We start from the raw sequence: 15,061 nt of genomic DNA on the forward strand, positions 1-15,061 counted from the left end.
CGTCTGTCACCCAGGCTGGAGTGCAATGGCATGGTCTTGGCTCACTGGAACCTCTGCCTCGTGGCTTCAAACGATTCTTCCACCTCCCTCCCAAGTAGCTGGGATTACCAGCACCTGCCATCATGCCCCACTAATTTTTGTATTTTTATAGAGACGGGGTTTCACCATGTTGGCTAGGCTGATTTTGAACTCCTAACCTCAGGTGATGCCCCCGCCTCTGCCTCCCAAAGTGCTGGGATTACAGGAGTGAGCCACTGCGCAGGGCCAAGCAGTTTAACATTTTTAATATGGGGATAGTAAGCTAGGGCCTGTAGGCTTGAGTTTTTATTTGCATTAATGAATTAAAGCTGCATAGGTTCTGCTCATCTTATTTGTTTATATCCGCCTCTTCACGGATAGGTCAATTTCACTGATTAAAAGTAAAACACAGCTGAACCCTCGTCTGGCCATTCATACAAGTCCCTATTTAGGGAACAAGTGATTATGTCACTTTTGCACAGTTAGGATATCGTGGCTGTTGAACATATGTCACTGGGCAGGCAGTGCCTCTAATACTGATAATGCTAGAGGTGGTGTTTTTGGTAAACAGGCAGGGTAAGATTTGCCTATTTCCTTTTACTTTTTGTAATCTTTCCTTAGAGCATGACTGTGTTGGGTTAACTGAAAATAATAGGGTGCTTATTATATCATTTATTAATATTGGGCTGTTAACTGTCAGTGGGTTATTCTGGTCTGATATAAGCTTATGCAATGGAGAACGTCTTCATGTTACTTATATTAACATGATTGCTTCTATTAAGTAATAGATTAGTCCACTGTATGTTAGGAGTTCAGTAGAGTGATTAGAATTTAATATAGTTAGATGTTGAACTTAAACGCTTTCTTAATTGGTGGCTGCTTTTGGGCCCAACTGTGGTGGTAATAATTTTTACTCTCTGTAGGAAGGTTGTTTCGTAAGGTCTAAAGAGTTGTCCCTCTCTAGACTAACAGTTAAACTTACAGGGGAATTAACTAATTCTGTGGGTAATTTTAAAGTTGAACTAACGTTCTATCTTGGACAATGAGCTATCACCAGGCTTGGTAGGCTTGTCACGGCTACTCATGAATCATCCCACTATTTTGCCACATAGGTGAGTGTGATCTTTCAGCTGTTCTTGAGTAGCTCGTCTGGATTTGGGGGACTTGGCTATAGTTCTCTATGGAAAGTTATTTCTAGTTAATAGATTATGCAGAAGGTATAAGGGCTTGTCTTTGCTTTTTAGTGCTTGATATAGCTCTTTCATTTTTCCCTTACTGTACTATGTCTATTGCGCCAAGGTAAAAATTTCTATTGCCTGTACTTTTGTCTAAGTAGATGGTTTGATTAAGATAGTTTGATAATATTTTTAGAGAGGTTTGAGGCTAGAGTTGGCTAAAAGTGATCAGGCCATGATGAAATCTTCTGGGCATAAGCCAGATGCTTTGGGTTAAGCTACACTTTGGTTTGTCCAAGCACACTTTCCAGTACTCTTACCATGTCACAACTTATCTCCTCTATAGGTGTGTAGAAAATTATCAGTAACAGTGATTTCTAGAGTAATATTTGAGGAGGGTGATAGGTTGTGTGTGCCTGCTTCATGGCCTTATTCAACCAAGCACTCTGCTCTTGGTTTACTGCTAAATCCTCCTTGAGCCCTTAGATCTCACAAACGTTTTTGTAAGATTTTTCTGGACATAGAAAATGTAGCCCATTTCTTGTCACCTCATGGGTTACATCTTGACTTAACGTTTTTATGTGTATACTTATGCTTACTCTATAACCTTTTTAGGGTTTGCTGAATATGGCGGTATATAGGCTGGGGGCAAGAGGTGGTAAGGTTTATCGGGGTTTATAGATTATAGAACAGGCTCGTCTAGAGGGATGTAAAGCACCACCAAGTCCTTTGAGTTTTAAGCTGTTTCTTGTAGTACTCTGGCGAATGGTTTTGTTAATGTAACTATTTGACTTTAGACCTAAGCATAGTGGGGTATCTATTCCCAGTTTGGGTCTTAGCTATTGTGTCTTCAGGGTATTAAAGCCACTTTGTAGTATATTTGATTTCAGCTGGAGTTTTTTACAACTTAGATGGAGTTTTTTACAACTTACCTTTATTGAGGATAGACCTTAAACATTCTTTATGATGAGTTCTATTAGCTCAGGTTAATCATATGGCCATGGTGGCTGGCACGAAGTTAACCAACCCTAAATATTAGTATAGCCTAGTCAAGCTTTTGTTTATTACTAAAGATTTATCACTGCTGTTTCCCGTAGGAGTGTGGTTGAGCAAAGTGTTTTAAGCTGCATTCGTGTGTGCTTGATACCTGCTCCTTTGAATCCGGGTGATCTAGAGGGCATTTTCACTGGGGTGGGGATACTTGCATGTGTAATCTTACTAAGAGCTAATAAAAAAGGCCAGGACCAAACCTATCTGTTTATGAGGTTGTGTGAACCCATCTAGACATTTTCACTGTCGTGCTTTGAATACTTAAGCTACACTAACTGCATGGAATACTTAAGTGAAAATTAAAATATGAGAAAGAAAGAAGTAAATATAAATGGTGGTTTACAGTTCTGGAAATTCAGTGTCTTTAAAGTTGAACTGGCAGAGGTTTGGCTGAGAGGATGACTCATAATTTGAGTATGGTTGATTTAGGGGTATGTTATATTGGGGCAGCGCTATCAGAGGGATATGCTCAAGGTATTATATTAGTATTAGGGCAGAGGTTTAGTTACTCTATTTATTATACAGAATGGAGGGTTTATTTGGTAGGGGGGCCTTAAGATTTTTTAGAAAATTACATCAATCGAGGGGTAGCTGTTGGAGTGTTCGTGGCTAAAATATGATTTCTGGGCTCTGACTGGGTTGCATTTTAGTATCTTGTTTTTGGGGTTTGACAAGGATACGTTTACCTAGGTTGATGGTAAAGTCAGAGATGGAGGGAAGGGAGTTTGCAGATTTAATCAGAAATAGTTCTTCAAATTGAGCATACGTGCGTGAGCGTACATGCATGAGCGTATGTGCGTGAGCATACGTGCGTGAGGGTCTACTGATTGTTATGTCCTTCGAGCATGATATACCTCTTCTCACATGACAATAACTAGCCCCTATCTCGATTATGTTTCAAATCTTTCCATCAACAAACCTGAACATCCTCCTATCTATCACAATTCTATCCATTATAGTGGGCGGCCGAGGGGGACTTAACCAAATACAACTGCATAAAATCCTAGCCTACTCCTCAATCACTCACATAGGTTGAATAATAGCAGTACTAATTTATGACCCAAACATTACCACTCTAAATCTGATTATTTACCTTATCTTAACAACAACCACATTTCTAGCATTCAACCTGAGTATAAGCGTCACAACCCTGTCACTATCGCACGCCTGAAGGAAATTAGCATGGTTGACACCTATAATTCCACTAATTCTACTACCCCTAAGAGGTTTACCCCCATTACAGGTTCCTGCCTAAATGAATCATCATCCAAGAATTTACAAAAAATGATAGCCTTATCACTCCAACCATTATAGCTATCATAACCCTACTCAACCTGTACTCTTACATACACCTCATTTATTCCATCTCGGTAACACTATTCCCCACATCTAATAATATGAAACTAAAACGACAATTCAAAATCACAAAACCCACACTACTCCCTCCTCACTTGTTATCTCTTCTACCCTCCTCTTACCTACCTCTCCATTAATACTAACTATAACTTAGAAATTTAGTTTAAATAAGACCAAGGGCCTTCAAAGCCCTTAGTAAGTAAATGACACTTAATTTCTGTAACAGACCTAAGGGCTGCAAGACCCTATTCTGCATCAATTGAACGCAAATAAATCACTTTAATTAAGCTAAGCCCTTAATAGATTGGTGGAACTCAAACCCATGAAAATTTAATTAACAGCTAAACCCCCTAATCAACTGACTTCAATCTACTTCTCCCACCGTTTTGGGGGAAAAGGCAGGAGAAGCCCCGGCAGGATTGAAGCTGCTCCTTTGAATTTGCAATTCAACGTGAGAAATCACTTCAGGGCTGGTGAAACTTGGCCTTCACCTGTGTCTTTAGATTTACAGTCTAATGCTTGCTCAGCCATTTTACGCACCCCCCGCCCCCCTGTGTTCACCAATTGTTGATTGTTTTCAACTAACCACAAAGATATCGGAACACTATACCTGTTATTCTGCACATGGGCGGGGATAGTAGGCACTACCTTAAGCCTCCTAATTCGAGCAGAACTAGGCCAACCAGGAACTCTGCTAGGAGATTATCGGATCTACAATGTTAGTGTTACCGCCCACGCATTCGTTATAATCTTCTTTATGGTGCTACTAATCCTAATTGGGAGTTTCAGCAACTGGCTAGTCCCTCTGATAATTGGTGCACCCGATATGGCATACCCCGGATAAATAATATGAGCGTCTGACTTCTCCCCCCATCTTTTCCACTCACACTCGCGTCTTCAATAGCGGAAGCCGGCGCTGGAACCGGCTGGACAGTTTATCCCCCTTTAGCAGGAAACCTAGCACATGCAGGAGTCTCTGTGAACCTGATCATCTTCTCGCTCCATTTGGCAGGTGTCTCTTCTATTTTAGGGGCCATTAACTTTATTACCACTATTATTAACATAAACCCTCCCGCTATATCCCAATACAAACACCCCTTTTCGTTTGATCAGTCCTCATTACGGCAGTCCTTCTACTCCTTTCCCTTCTAGTCCTAGCCTCCGGCATTACTATACTGTGAACTGACAATAACCTCAACACTACTTTGTTTGACCCTGCTGGCGGGGGTGACCCTATCTTGTACCAACATGTATTCTGCTGGTACAAAGCTTCGGGATAATCTCCCACATGGTAACATATTATTCTGGAAAAAAGGAATCATTTGGATACATGGGCATAGGGCCATGATATCAATTGACTTCTTAGGATTTATCATATGGGCTCACCATATACCTACAGTAGGGATAGATGTAGACACATGAGCGTACATCACCTCCGCTACCATAATTATTGCTATCCCTACTGGCATCAAGGTATTTAGCTGATTAGCCACCGTGCATGGTGGTAACATCAAATGATCTCCCGCAATATTCTGTGCTCTACAATTAATTTTCCTTTTCACAGTAGGAGGTTTAACCAGCATCTTATTAGTGAATTCATCACTAGGTGTTATCTTACATGACACATATTACGTTGTAGCCCATTTCCACTATGTCCTATCAATAGGAGGAATATTCGCCATTATAGGAGGCTTTGTCCACTGATTCTCCTTATTTTCAGGCTATACACTTAGTCAGACCTATGCTAAAATCCACTTCACCATTATATTCATAGGTCTTAACCTTTTTCTACAGCACTTCCTTGGCCTATCCGGTATGCCTCGACGTTACTCTGATTATCCTGTTGCATACACCACATGAAATATTATCTTATCCATATGGTCATTTATCTCACTAACAGCAGTTATACTAATAACCTTTATGATCTGAGAAGCCTTTGCTTCAAAACGAAAAGTACTAACAATTGAACAACCACCTGCTAATTTACAGCGGCTTTATGGCTGTCCACCACCTTACCACACATTCAAAGAGCCAGCCTACAGGAAAACCTACGTGAGAAAGGAAGGAATCAAACTCCCAGAAACTGGTTTCAAGCCCATCCCATAACTTCTATGACTCTCTCAATAAGATATTAGTAAAATTGTTACATAACTTTGTCAAAGTTAATTTATAGGCTAAACCCTATATGTCTCAATGGCTCATCCAGTTCAATTAGGCCTTCAAAACACCACATCCCCTATTACAGAAGAAGTACTCACTTTCCATGACCACGTGAAGGCTGGGCACAGTGGCTCATGCTTGTAATCTTAGCACTTTGTGAGGCTGTGGTGGGAGGATAACTTGTGTCCTGGAGTTTGAGTCTAGCCTGGGCAACATAGGGAGATCCTGTCTCTACAAACAGTAAAAAACAATTATCTGGGTGTAGTGACATGCATCTGTGGTCTCAGCTACTCAAGAGGCTGAAACAGGAGGATTGCCTGAACCCAAGAGTTCGAGGCTCCAGTGAGCTGTGATTGCACTACTGCACTCCAACTAGGTGACAGAGCAAGACCCAGTCTAAAAAAATAAAAAAATAAAAGAAAATAAAGATGTATACTGAAAACTGTACTCAAAAAGTGAAACAATACATTTTCATCTCAAGGAACTAAGAGACAAGAAAACCAGGCTAGCAGGTGTACTGTGCTTGCTCCGGTAATGTTCTTAGTAAAAGTTAATTCCTAGAGTGAGTTTAAGTTGACCTGGAAAGACTCTTCTTATAATGGGATCTAATTAAACTAAAGAGCTTCTGCACAGCAAAAGAAACTACCATCAGAGTGAACAGGCAACCTACAAAATGGGAGAAAATTTTTGCAACCTACTCATCTGACACAGGGCTAATATCCAGAATCTACAATGAACTCAAACAAATTTACAAGAAACAAACAAACAACCCCATCAAAAAGTGGGCGAAGGACATGAACAGACACTTCTCAAAAGAAGACATTTATGCAGCCAAAAAACACATGAAAAAATGCTCATCATCACTGGCCATCAGAGAAATGCAAATCAAAACCACAATGAGATACCACCTCACACCTGTTAGAATGGGGATCATTAAAAAGTCAGGAAACAACAGGTGCTGGAGAGGATGTAGAGAAATAGGAACACTTTTACACTGTTGGTGGGACTGTAAACTAGTTCAACCATTGTGGAAGTCAGTGTGGCAATTCCTCAGGGATCTAGAACTAGAAATACCATTTGACCCAGCCATCCCATTACTGGGTATATACCCAAAGGACTATAAATCATGCTGCTATAAAGATACATGCACACGTATGTTTATTGCGGCACTATTCACAATAGCAAAGACTTGGAACCAACCCAAATGTCCAACAACGATAGACCGGATTAAGAAAATGTGGCACATATACACCATGGAATACTATGCAGCCATAAAAAACGATGAGTTCATGTCCTTTGTAGGGACGTGGATGAAACTGGAAATCATCATTCTCAGTAAACTATCACAAGGACAAGAAACCAAACACCGCATGTTCTCACTCATAGGTGGGAATTGAACAATGAGAACACATGGACACAGGAAGGGGAACATCACACTCCGAGGACTGTTGTGGGGTGGGGGGAGGGAGGAGGGACAGCATTAGGAGATATACCTAATGCTAAATGATGAGTTAATGGGTGCAGCACACCAACATGGCACATGGATACATATGTAGCAAACCTGCACATTGTGCACATGTACCCTAAAACTTAAAGTATAATAATAAAAAAAAAGAAATGCAGGTAGTGAATTAAAAGAGAGAGATATTTGTGCCTCAAATTAGAAATCAGACAGATAGAGTACTTCACTATGCAAAAAATGTACACATAACCTACAAACAGTAAAAAAATGCAAATACCCCCCCCCAAAAAAAAATATAGTGTCAAAGGCCGTCTATGGTGTGGGTCAGGTGCAAGTCCTTACTTTCTCAAAATGCACTAAAAAGGCAGCTGAGCTGCCACTTGATCTTAGTGTATTCTTTTTTAAAACACATTTTAGATTCTGTTAGTTCTCTTTGCTAATATTTTATTCAGAAAAATTGCATCTGAATTCATAAGTGATCTTAAGTTTTTTTGTTTTTTGTTTTATTAAATCAGGTCCATAAAAATATGTTTTATCGGTATTTTAGAAAAATGATCTTTTGGATTCATATAGATTCAATGTATCCTTGATGTTTTCCATCAGACATGGAAAACGTCATGTTTTTCATATATTCCCATTTCCATAATTTAGGGTTTTATTTTGAAATATCTTTTGAAAACAGTGTGTGTGATTTCATTCTGTGTATACGTTTATGCAAAGTTAGATGTGTTGTACGTCTAATGCACACAAACTGAAGCTGTACTAAAATACATCGAGGGTAAATTTTCTTCCTACTTTTTTATTTTTTATTTTTGGCTTTACTACAAAATACCTTAGAAAGGCACATCTATTTTACCCAAATATTTTCATATAGAAGGAGTAACACAAGTTGGTAATATAATAAATCAGGTTTAATTGTACTCTATCTTGAGAATTATATTTCAAGAAAGCTAGCTATATGTAATACAAAGTGCAATATTAATTAGGGGTGGGTCATTACTATGATATGTAAAAGTCATTGAAAAAAAGTTTAAAACATGGATAGATTGAATGCAGGCAGAACATCTGGTTAAACAAGTAATTAGTCCTGGAATTATGTTCATGATTATAGTGGTATCTATGAATTTGCCAATTCCCCCTCTCCCACTTCAGTTGTTAGTTGGTATTTGGTTCTAGAAAGTAACTAAGAATGAGTGATGTACCTGGCGTAATCAAAGAAAAAGGTTGTAGGGACTGGAGCAGCTGAGGATTGTTCTTCTCAGTGTCTTGATGAGCTAAACCTATGAGAGACAACCTTCTAGTTACTAAAACACACTTAAAATGTAGAAACATAGTTAAATGTCAACGAATGAAAATATAACTCTCACATATTTAAAAAATACTTCTGTCCTCATATGGTCAATCCATATAAAAATTATAATTGGAAGGTCCCTTATTCTTGTGTCATAAGAAATCACCCTTGGATTGACACATTAACTCATTTATTGCTCATTAATAGCCCTATGAAGTTGATAATAATAACAGCTCTTGGGCCAAAAAAAAGAAAAACCTATGTGTGATCTTTCAGGCAGGAGCACAGGCAATTACTTTACCTGGCAGGCCTCCTGGGGTCTCAAAGCTGTCCTCCCACGCCAGACTTGGTGCCCAGTCAATGCACTGCAGTCTCTAAGGGAGATGCAGTAAGAGACTCAGGGTTTGCTGACCAGCCATGTCTCATATATGTCTCCCATCCTGGCCCAGGTATGCTATTCAGAGACCTCTTTATTAAGGTCCTTTGACAGCAGCTTTCCTTAGGTGCTTTCACCAAAATCTCCTTATGGGGAGGAAGTAAGGGGGCCTGGAAGACACCTTTTCTCCACTCTGACTCATACTCAGTACTTTTCACTCAGGCCTTCCCACCCCTCTCTCCTTCAAGCTTCCAGATTCATAAAACTTTCAGAACCATTTTTTTGCCACTCCCTCCTCAGTGAAACAATTCCCCATGTCTGCACTCATCCATCTGAACCTCACCTGGCACTGTTCTATGGAGGAAACATGAGACAGTGAAGTTGGTGCTTTCTCTGGTTTAGCCTCTTGAATAAACTATTGCAGTAAGTGATTAAAAGCTTGACTGTTACCCTCATTTTTGCTTGTCTGAATTGACCACTGTCACCTAGCAGCTTAGCTGTCAGCTCAGCTCAGCTCTTGACACTCTCTGTCTTTCATAGGTGAGGAAATGGAGGGACTGAGGGCATAAATGACTTGCTTAAGGTCAAACTGCTGGTAAGCAGCAGTGCCATGATGTAAATAAGTTGCCCTCTAAAATTTAAGCAAATAGGAATATCCAAAAACATTAATATGGAAAAATAGAGAATTTTCACGATATTGATTCTTCCAACCCATGAGCATGGAATGTTCTTCCATTTGTTTGTGTCCTCTTTTATTTCATTGAGCAGCGGTTTGTAGTTCTCCTTGAAGAGGTCCTTCACATCCCTTGTAAGTTGGATTCCTAGGTATTTTATTCTCTTTGAAGCAATTGTGAACAGCAGTTCACTCATGATTTGGCTCTCTGTTTGTCTGTGATTGGTGTATAGGAATGCTTGTGAGCTTTGCACATTGATTTTGTATCCTGAGACTTTGCTGAAGTTGCTTATCAGCTTAAGAAGATTTTGGGCTGAGATGATGGGGCTTTCTAAATATACAATCATGTCATCTGCAAACAGGGACAATTTGACTTCCTCTTTTCCTAATTGAATACCCTTTATTTCTTTCTCCTGCCTGATTGTCCTGGCCAGAACTTCCAACACTATGTTGAATAGGAGTGGTGAGAGAGGGCATCCCTGTCTTGTGCCAGTTTTCAAAGGGAATGCTTCCAGTTTTTGCCCATTCAGTATGATATTGGCTGTGAGTTTGTCATAAATAGCTCTTATTATTTTGAGATACGTCCCATCAATACCTAATTTATTGAGAGTTTTTAGCATGAAGGGCTGTTGAATTTTGTCAAAGACCTTTTCTGCATCTATTGAGATAATCATGCAGTTTTCGTCTTTGGTTCTGTTTATATGCTGGATTACGTTTATTGATTTGCGTATGTTGAACCAGCCTTGCATCCCAGGGATGAAGCCCACTTGATCATGGTGGATAAGCTTTTTGATGTGCCGTTGGATTCGGTTTGCCAGGATTTTATTGAGGATTTTTGCATCGATGTTCATCAGGGATATTGGTCTAAAATTCTCTTTTTTTGTTGTGTCTCTGCCAGGCTTTGGTATCAGGATGATGCTGGTCTCATAAAATGAGTTAGGGAGGATTCCCTCTTTTTCCATTGATTGGAATAGTTTCAGAAGGAATGGTACCAGTTCCTCCTTGTACCTCTGGTAGAATTCGGCTGTGAATCCATCTGGTCCTGGACTTTTTTTGGTTGGTAGGCTATTAATTATTGCCTCAATTTCAGAGCCTGTTATTGGTCTATTCAGGGATTCAACTTTTCTGGTTTATTTATTCATAATTACAGTTAAAAAAAGATAACATAATATTTACCATCTTAACCACTTTTAAGTGTATGTTTAGTACTGTTAAGTATATTCACATTGTTTTCCAACAGATCTCCAGAACTTTTTCAACCTGAACAATTGCAACTTGACTTGTTAAAGAGCAATTGGACATCTAGCCTTCCTTCCAACCCCTCGCTACCACCATTCTACATTCTGTTTTCTTTGAGTTTGACAGTTTAGTTACTTCATGTAAGTGAAATCATACAGTATTTATGTTTTTGTGACTGGCTTATTTCTTGTAGCATAGTGTCCTCAAGATTTATGTGTGTTGTAGCATGTGACTAGATCTCCTTCCTTTTTCAAGCTGGATAATATTTCATCATCATATGTATATACTGCATTTTGTTTATTCACTCATCCATATATGACATTTGGGTTGCTTCTACCTCTGGCTTGTTATGAATAATGCTGCTATAAGCATAGATATGCAAATATCTCATTGAGAACCTGCATTTAATTCCTTTGGATATATATCCAGAAGTGGGATTGCTGGATCATATGATAATTCTATTTTTAATTTTTGAGAAACCACTAGACTATTTTCCGTAGTGGTCACACCATTTTACAATCCCGCCAAGAAGGATTCCAACTTCTTCACCTCCTCATATTTGTTATTTTTTTTTTAATAGTAGCCATCCTAATAAGTGCGAGACAATATCTTATTGTGTTTTTGATATGATTTTGGGGTTGGTTTTTCTCCAATGATTAGCAATGTTGAGCATCTTTTTATATGCTTGTTGGTCCATTTTGTAGAAATGTCTATACAAATCTTTTGCTCACTTTTTAATTGGATTATTTGCTCCATGTTATTGAGTTGCAGGTTCTATATATATTCTGGATATTAATTCCTTATCAAACTTAAGATTTACAAATATTTTTTCCCTTTCTATAGGTTGCCTTTCATTCTGTTGATTGTACCTTTTGATGCACAGACTTTTTTTTTTTTTGAGACGGAGTCTTACTCCGTCCCCAGGCTGGAGTGCTGTGGCACGATCTCGGCTCACTGCAAGCTCCACCTCCCGGGTTCACACCATTCTCCAGCCCAGCCTCCTGAGTAGCTGGGACTACAGGCACCCGCCACCATGCCTGGCTAATTTTTTGTATTTTTAGTAGAGTTGGGGTTTCACCGTGTTAGCCAGGATGGTCTCGATCTCGTGATCTCGTGATCCTCCCACCTCAGCCTTCCAAAGTGCTGGGATTACAGGCATGAGCCACCGCACCCAGGGGCACAGATGTTTTTAAGTTTAATATAATCCCATTTGTCTATTTTAGCTTTAGCTGTTGGTGTTTTTGGTGTTATATCCATGAATTTATTGCTAAACCTAGGGTCATAGCGCTTTCCCCCCATATTTTCTGCCAAGACTTTTATAGTTTTAAGTCTTATGCTTAGGTCTGTAATTCGCTTTTGAGTTAATTTCTGAACATGGCATATGATAAAGGCCCAAGTTCAATCTTTTGCACATGGATATCTAGTTTTCCCAACATCATTTGTTGAAGAGACTTGCCTTTAAAATGTATTATTTATGCCTATCACTGCTTGAAAATATTAGATATTAATCCTACTGCTAATATTTTTAATTTAATGTATGAATAAGCATATTACTATATTAGGTATCTGTTTTTTAAGCATTTTGATAAATGTATCTCAACCTATTTTCCTTGTAATCCATTGTAATTTATTTTATGTATTTATTTATTGCTATGAATTCTTGAATTAAAGTATTTGTTTTGTGCTCATTTATTCTTCTAAAAATATTATAAGAAGAGGTCAATGGGCTTCACCAGTCTGCTCCAGTGTCCATTGCCTCAAAAAATATTAAAAATTCAGAGTTTGTTTTAGTAATTTAGACAGATGAAGTCTTGAACTAGGGCAATCATAATAATAAATATGTAAAATCAAGAAATGGGCAAAGATCAGGATGACTCAGTGATTAACTCCCAAGAGCCAAGTGAAAGTAAAGACAATAATGACCCCCCAAATTTTTAACTTGGTTGAGTGACTGGTTGGTGGTATGTAGTTCTAGGGAATCATCAACCTAGAGGTTTCATTTAAACCCTGAGAGTGTCTGAGATCACCCCTGGGGAGAAGACAGAGAAAAGAAATTGACTAAAGATAAAACTATAATAGTCAGAAAATAGTCAATTCATTATTAATAGCTATGGTGTCATGCAGTACATATAATGTGTCAGCAAATAAAACTACTATGTAAATAATTAAACTTTGGCAATCAATTGGTAGTTAATTTGTAAAAGACCGTTGGTTATGACTCTACTCTGCATTTATAATTTTTGCACCTGCAATTATTTACATGCAGAAAACAATACAGCCACAGTTGCCTAATTATAGGCACAACCATCCAAATTTGTCTTCAAAAAGAATAGCACAAAGAGACACCATCTGTGAAAGTGCAGCAAACCCCTCAGACCTTTCCTGCTCCAAATTCTGTAAGGCTGGTGGGCACACTTCCCTTTTGGCTTCTGTCTCAGGCTCTATTCTTGCACGATCTTATTCATGTGTTACAGACTAGTCAGTCTGATAAGCTGAGAGTCAGCAGGCCTTTCCTTTTACCCAACCAACATCCACACCTCCCCACCACTACCCTGCCAATATAATATGTGCAACAGCATGGGCAGACTGAAAACAGAAGCCATTTCTGAAACACATCATTTGTCTTGTTAATGTGAAAAGATTCCATTTTTCTCACATGTAATTTTACCAAGTAGGCAACGTGAATACCATAAAGGGAAAATCCCATACAAATTTCTGCTCAAAGGTGACAAGAAAATTATGTTACTCTACTTTTTACATAAAGTTTTAGCCATTTATTAAAAACACAGCTGTCAGTTTTGATCAAATATATTCATATTTCCCATTATATTATTAGGGCCATGATGAAATTTAATAATTGTCCCTTGGAGTTTGATTTTTCACAAAAATGTCATAACACAATCAGTAATATAGCAAATAATTATTGAACTATGTTGAGACAGTTATGATTTCAGGTGGGAAATATATAATAGATGAGAAATATAAAACCCAGGTTAACACTTGATAAAGATTCTGTTTTCATACAAATGTCAGTAATAATAAATGTGGGGATAACATAGCCTGCTTTATGAAAATGAAACAGATACCAGACAGAATAATTTTCAAAGGTTTAAATCATGGTTCAAATATTACTTGCTTATTATTAAATCATATTAAACACTTTAAATCTGATAAATTCTTTGTGGTAGAAAGAATACACATTTTAAGAATGAGAAATTCAGAAATTTAGACTAATGACTAAAATCAGACTGTAACATGTTTCTTCTATATGAAATCTATATTTCTCCATTCCATAAGTGTTTGAAATTATCATAAAGGATGACCACGAAGGCTTCAGGGGCAAATGAAGGCTTAAGAATTCTACAATGTTCACTAGTTTTTACTTTTTTATTGAAAAAATTATAGTGAATAGGAAGGTCCATTTTTGTTCTACTACCTTTGTCTCAATGGTATATGGGCCACAGAGACTTGAAGCAATAGTTAGATACCAGCCTTAAGTTTGTGGATAGTGGAACACACATTTGTACATTGGAAGTATGATAAAGTAATTTAAATTAAGCAAACTGGAACATGTTAACAAAATGAGAATTTGTGAAGAGGAAACATGATTCCCAAAAGAGAATTAGCTAGAAGTAAAAGGTTGATCAGCCATTTGTTCTGTCATATATAACTGAACATTCCAATGAATGCAATCAAAGTTCAAAATATTAGTAATGGCATGATAAGCGTAACTCATTCATCTCCACAGAGGGTAGAACACTTTGAGAAATTAAAAAGAATAATTCTACTTACATCCTGAGCTACCATTTGTTGACACAAGGGTCAAGTTGGAAGGCCACGGGTTCCGAACAATATCTTGCCAATGAATGGTGTCTGTATAACAAAGGAATTTGTTCTGGTCTACGTAGACTCCACCATTTAGGATTTCTGTATTACAAAACAAAGAAACAAATTTCTTGTCAAACTGCTTGTTGATGAAAAGGTAATCAACAAAAATGATTTGCTCTTAACTATTCTCAATGTTAAATTAGAGTCATGTTGCTAATAGCCAAGATATCTTTTAAAATGTCTTTCACTGAATCATATACATTGATTACAGGAATTCGAAAAGATTAAAAATTACAAAAGTGAAAAACAACCACTCATATGCGTACACTCTGAGACTAACACTCCTAACGTTTTGGTATAAATGTTACAGTCTTTTATCTGTTTTCTTCCCTGGAATTGAAATAATATTTTATATAATATTTTATAACCTGCC

The 15,061-nt window shown here is 38.0% G+C and overlaps 1 protein-coding gene across 4 annotated transcripts in view; it reads right to left on the reverse strand.

Annotated features, from left to right (window-relative positions):
* Positions 1 to 15,061, reverse strand: part of ERBB4 (erb-b2 receptor tyrosine kinase 4) — a 1,169,745-nt gene that overhangs the window by 397,697 nt on the left and 756,987 nt on the right. For 3 of the 4 annotated variants that reach the window (XM_055290486.2, XM_055290484.2, XM_055290487.2), the window contains exon 4: positions 14,593 to 14,727. In XM_055290486.2, the coding sequence (XP_055146461.1) occupies positions 14,593 to 14,727 (135 nt within the window). Of the gene's footprint in view, positions 1 to 8,423; positions 8,502 to 14,592; positions 14,728 to 15,061 lie in introns of all 4 variants that reach the window. The other variant, XM_063645677.1, reaches the window with a different exon arrangement.

The sequence above is a fragment of the Symphalangus syndactylus genome, chromosome 8 (genome assembly GCF_028878055.3).
Source record: "Symphalangus syndactylus isolate Jambi chromosome 8, NHGRI_mSymSyn1-v2.1_pri, whole genome shotgun sequence".
NCBI classification, from domain to species: Eukaryota; Metazoa; Chordata; class Mammalia; order Primates; family Hylobatidae; genus Symphalangus; species Symphalangus syndactylus.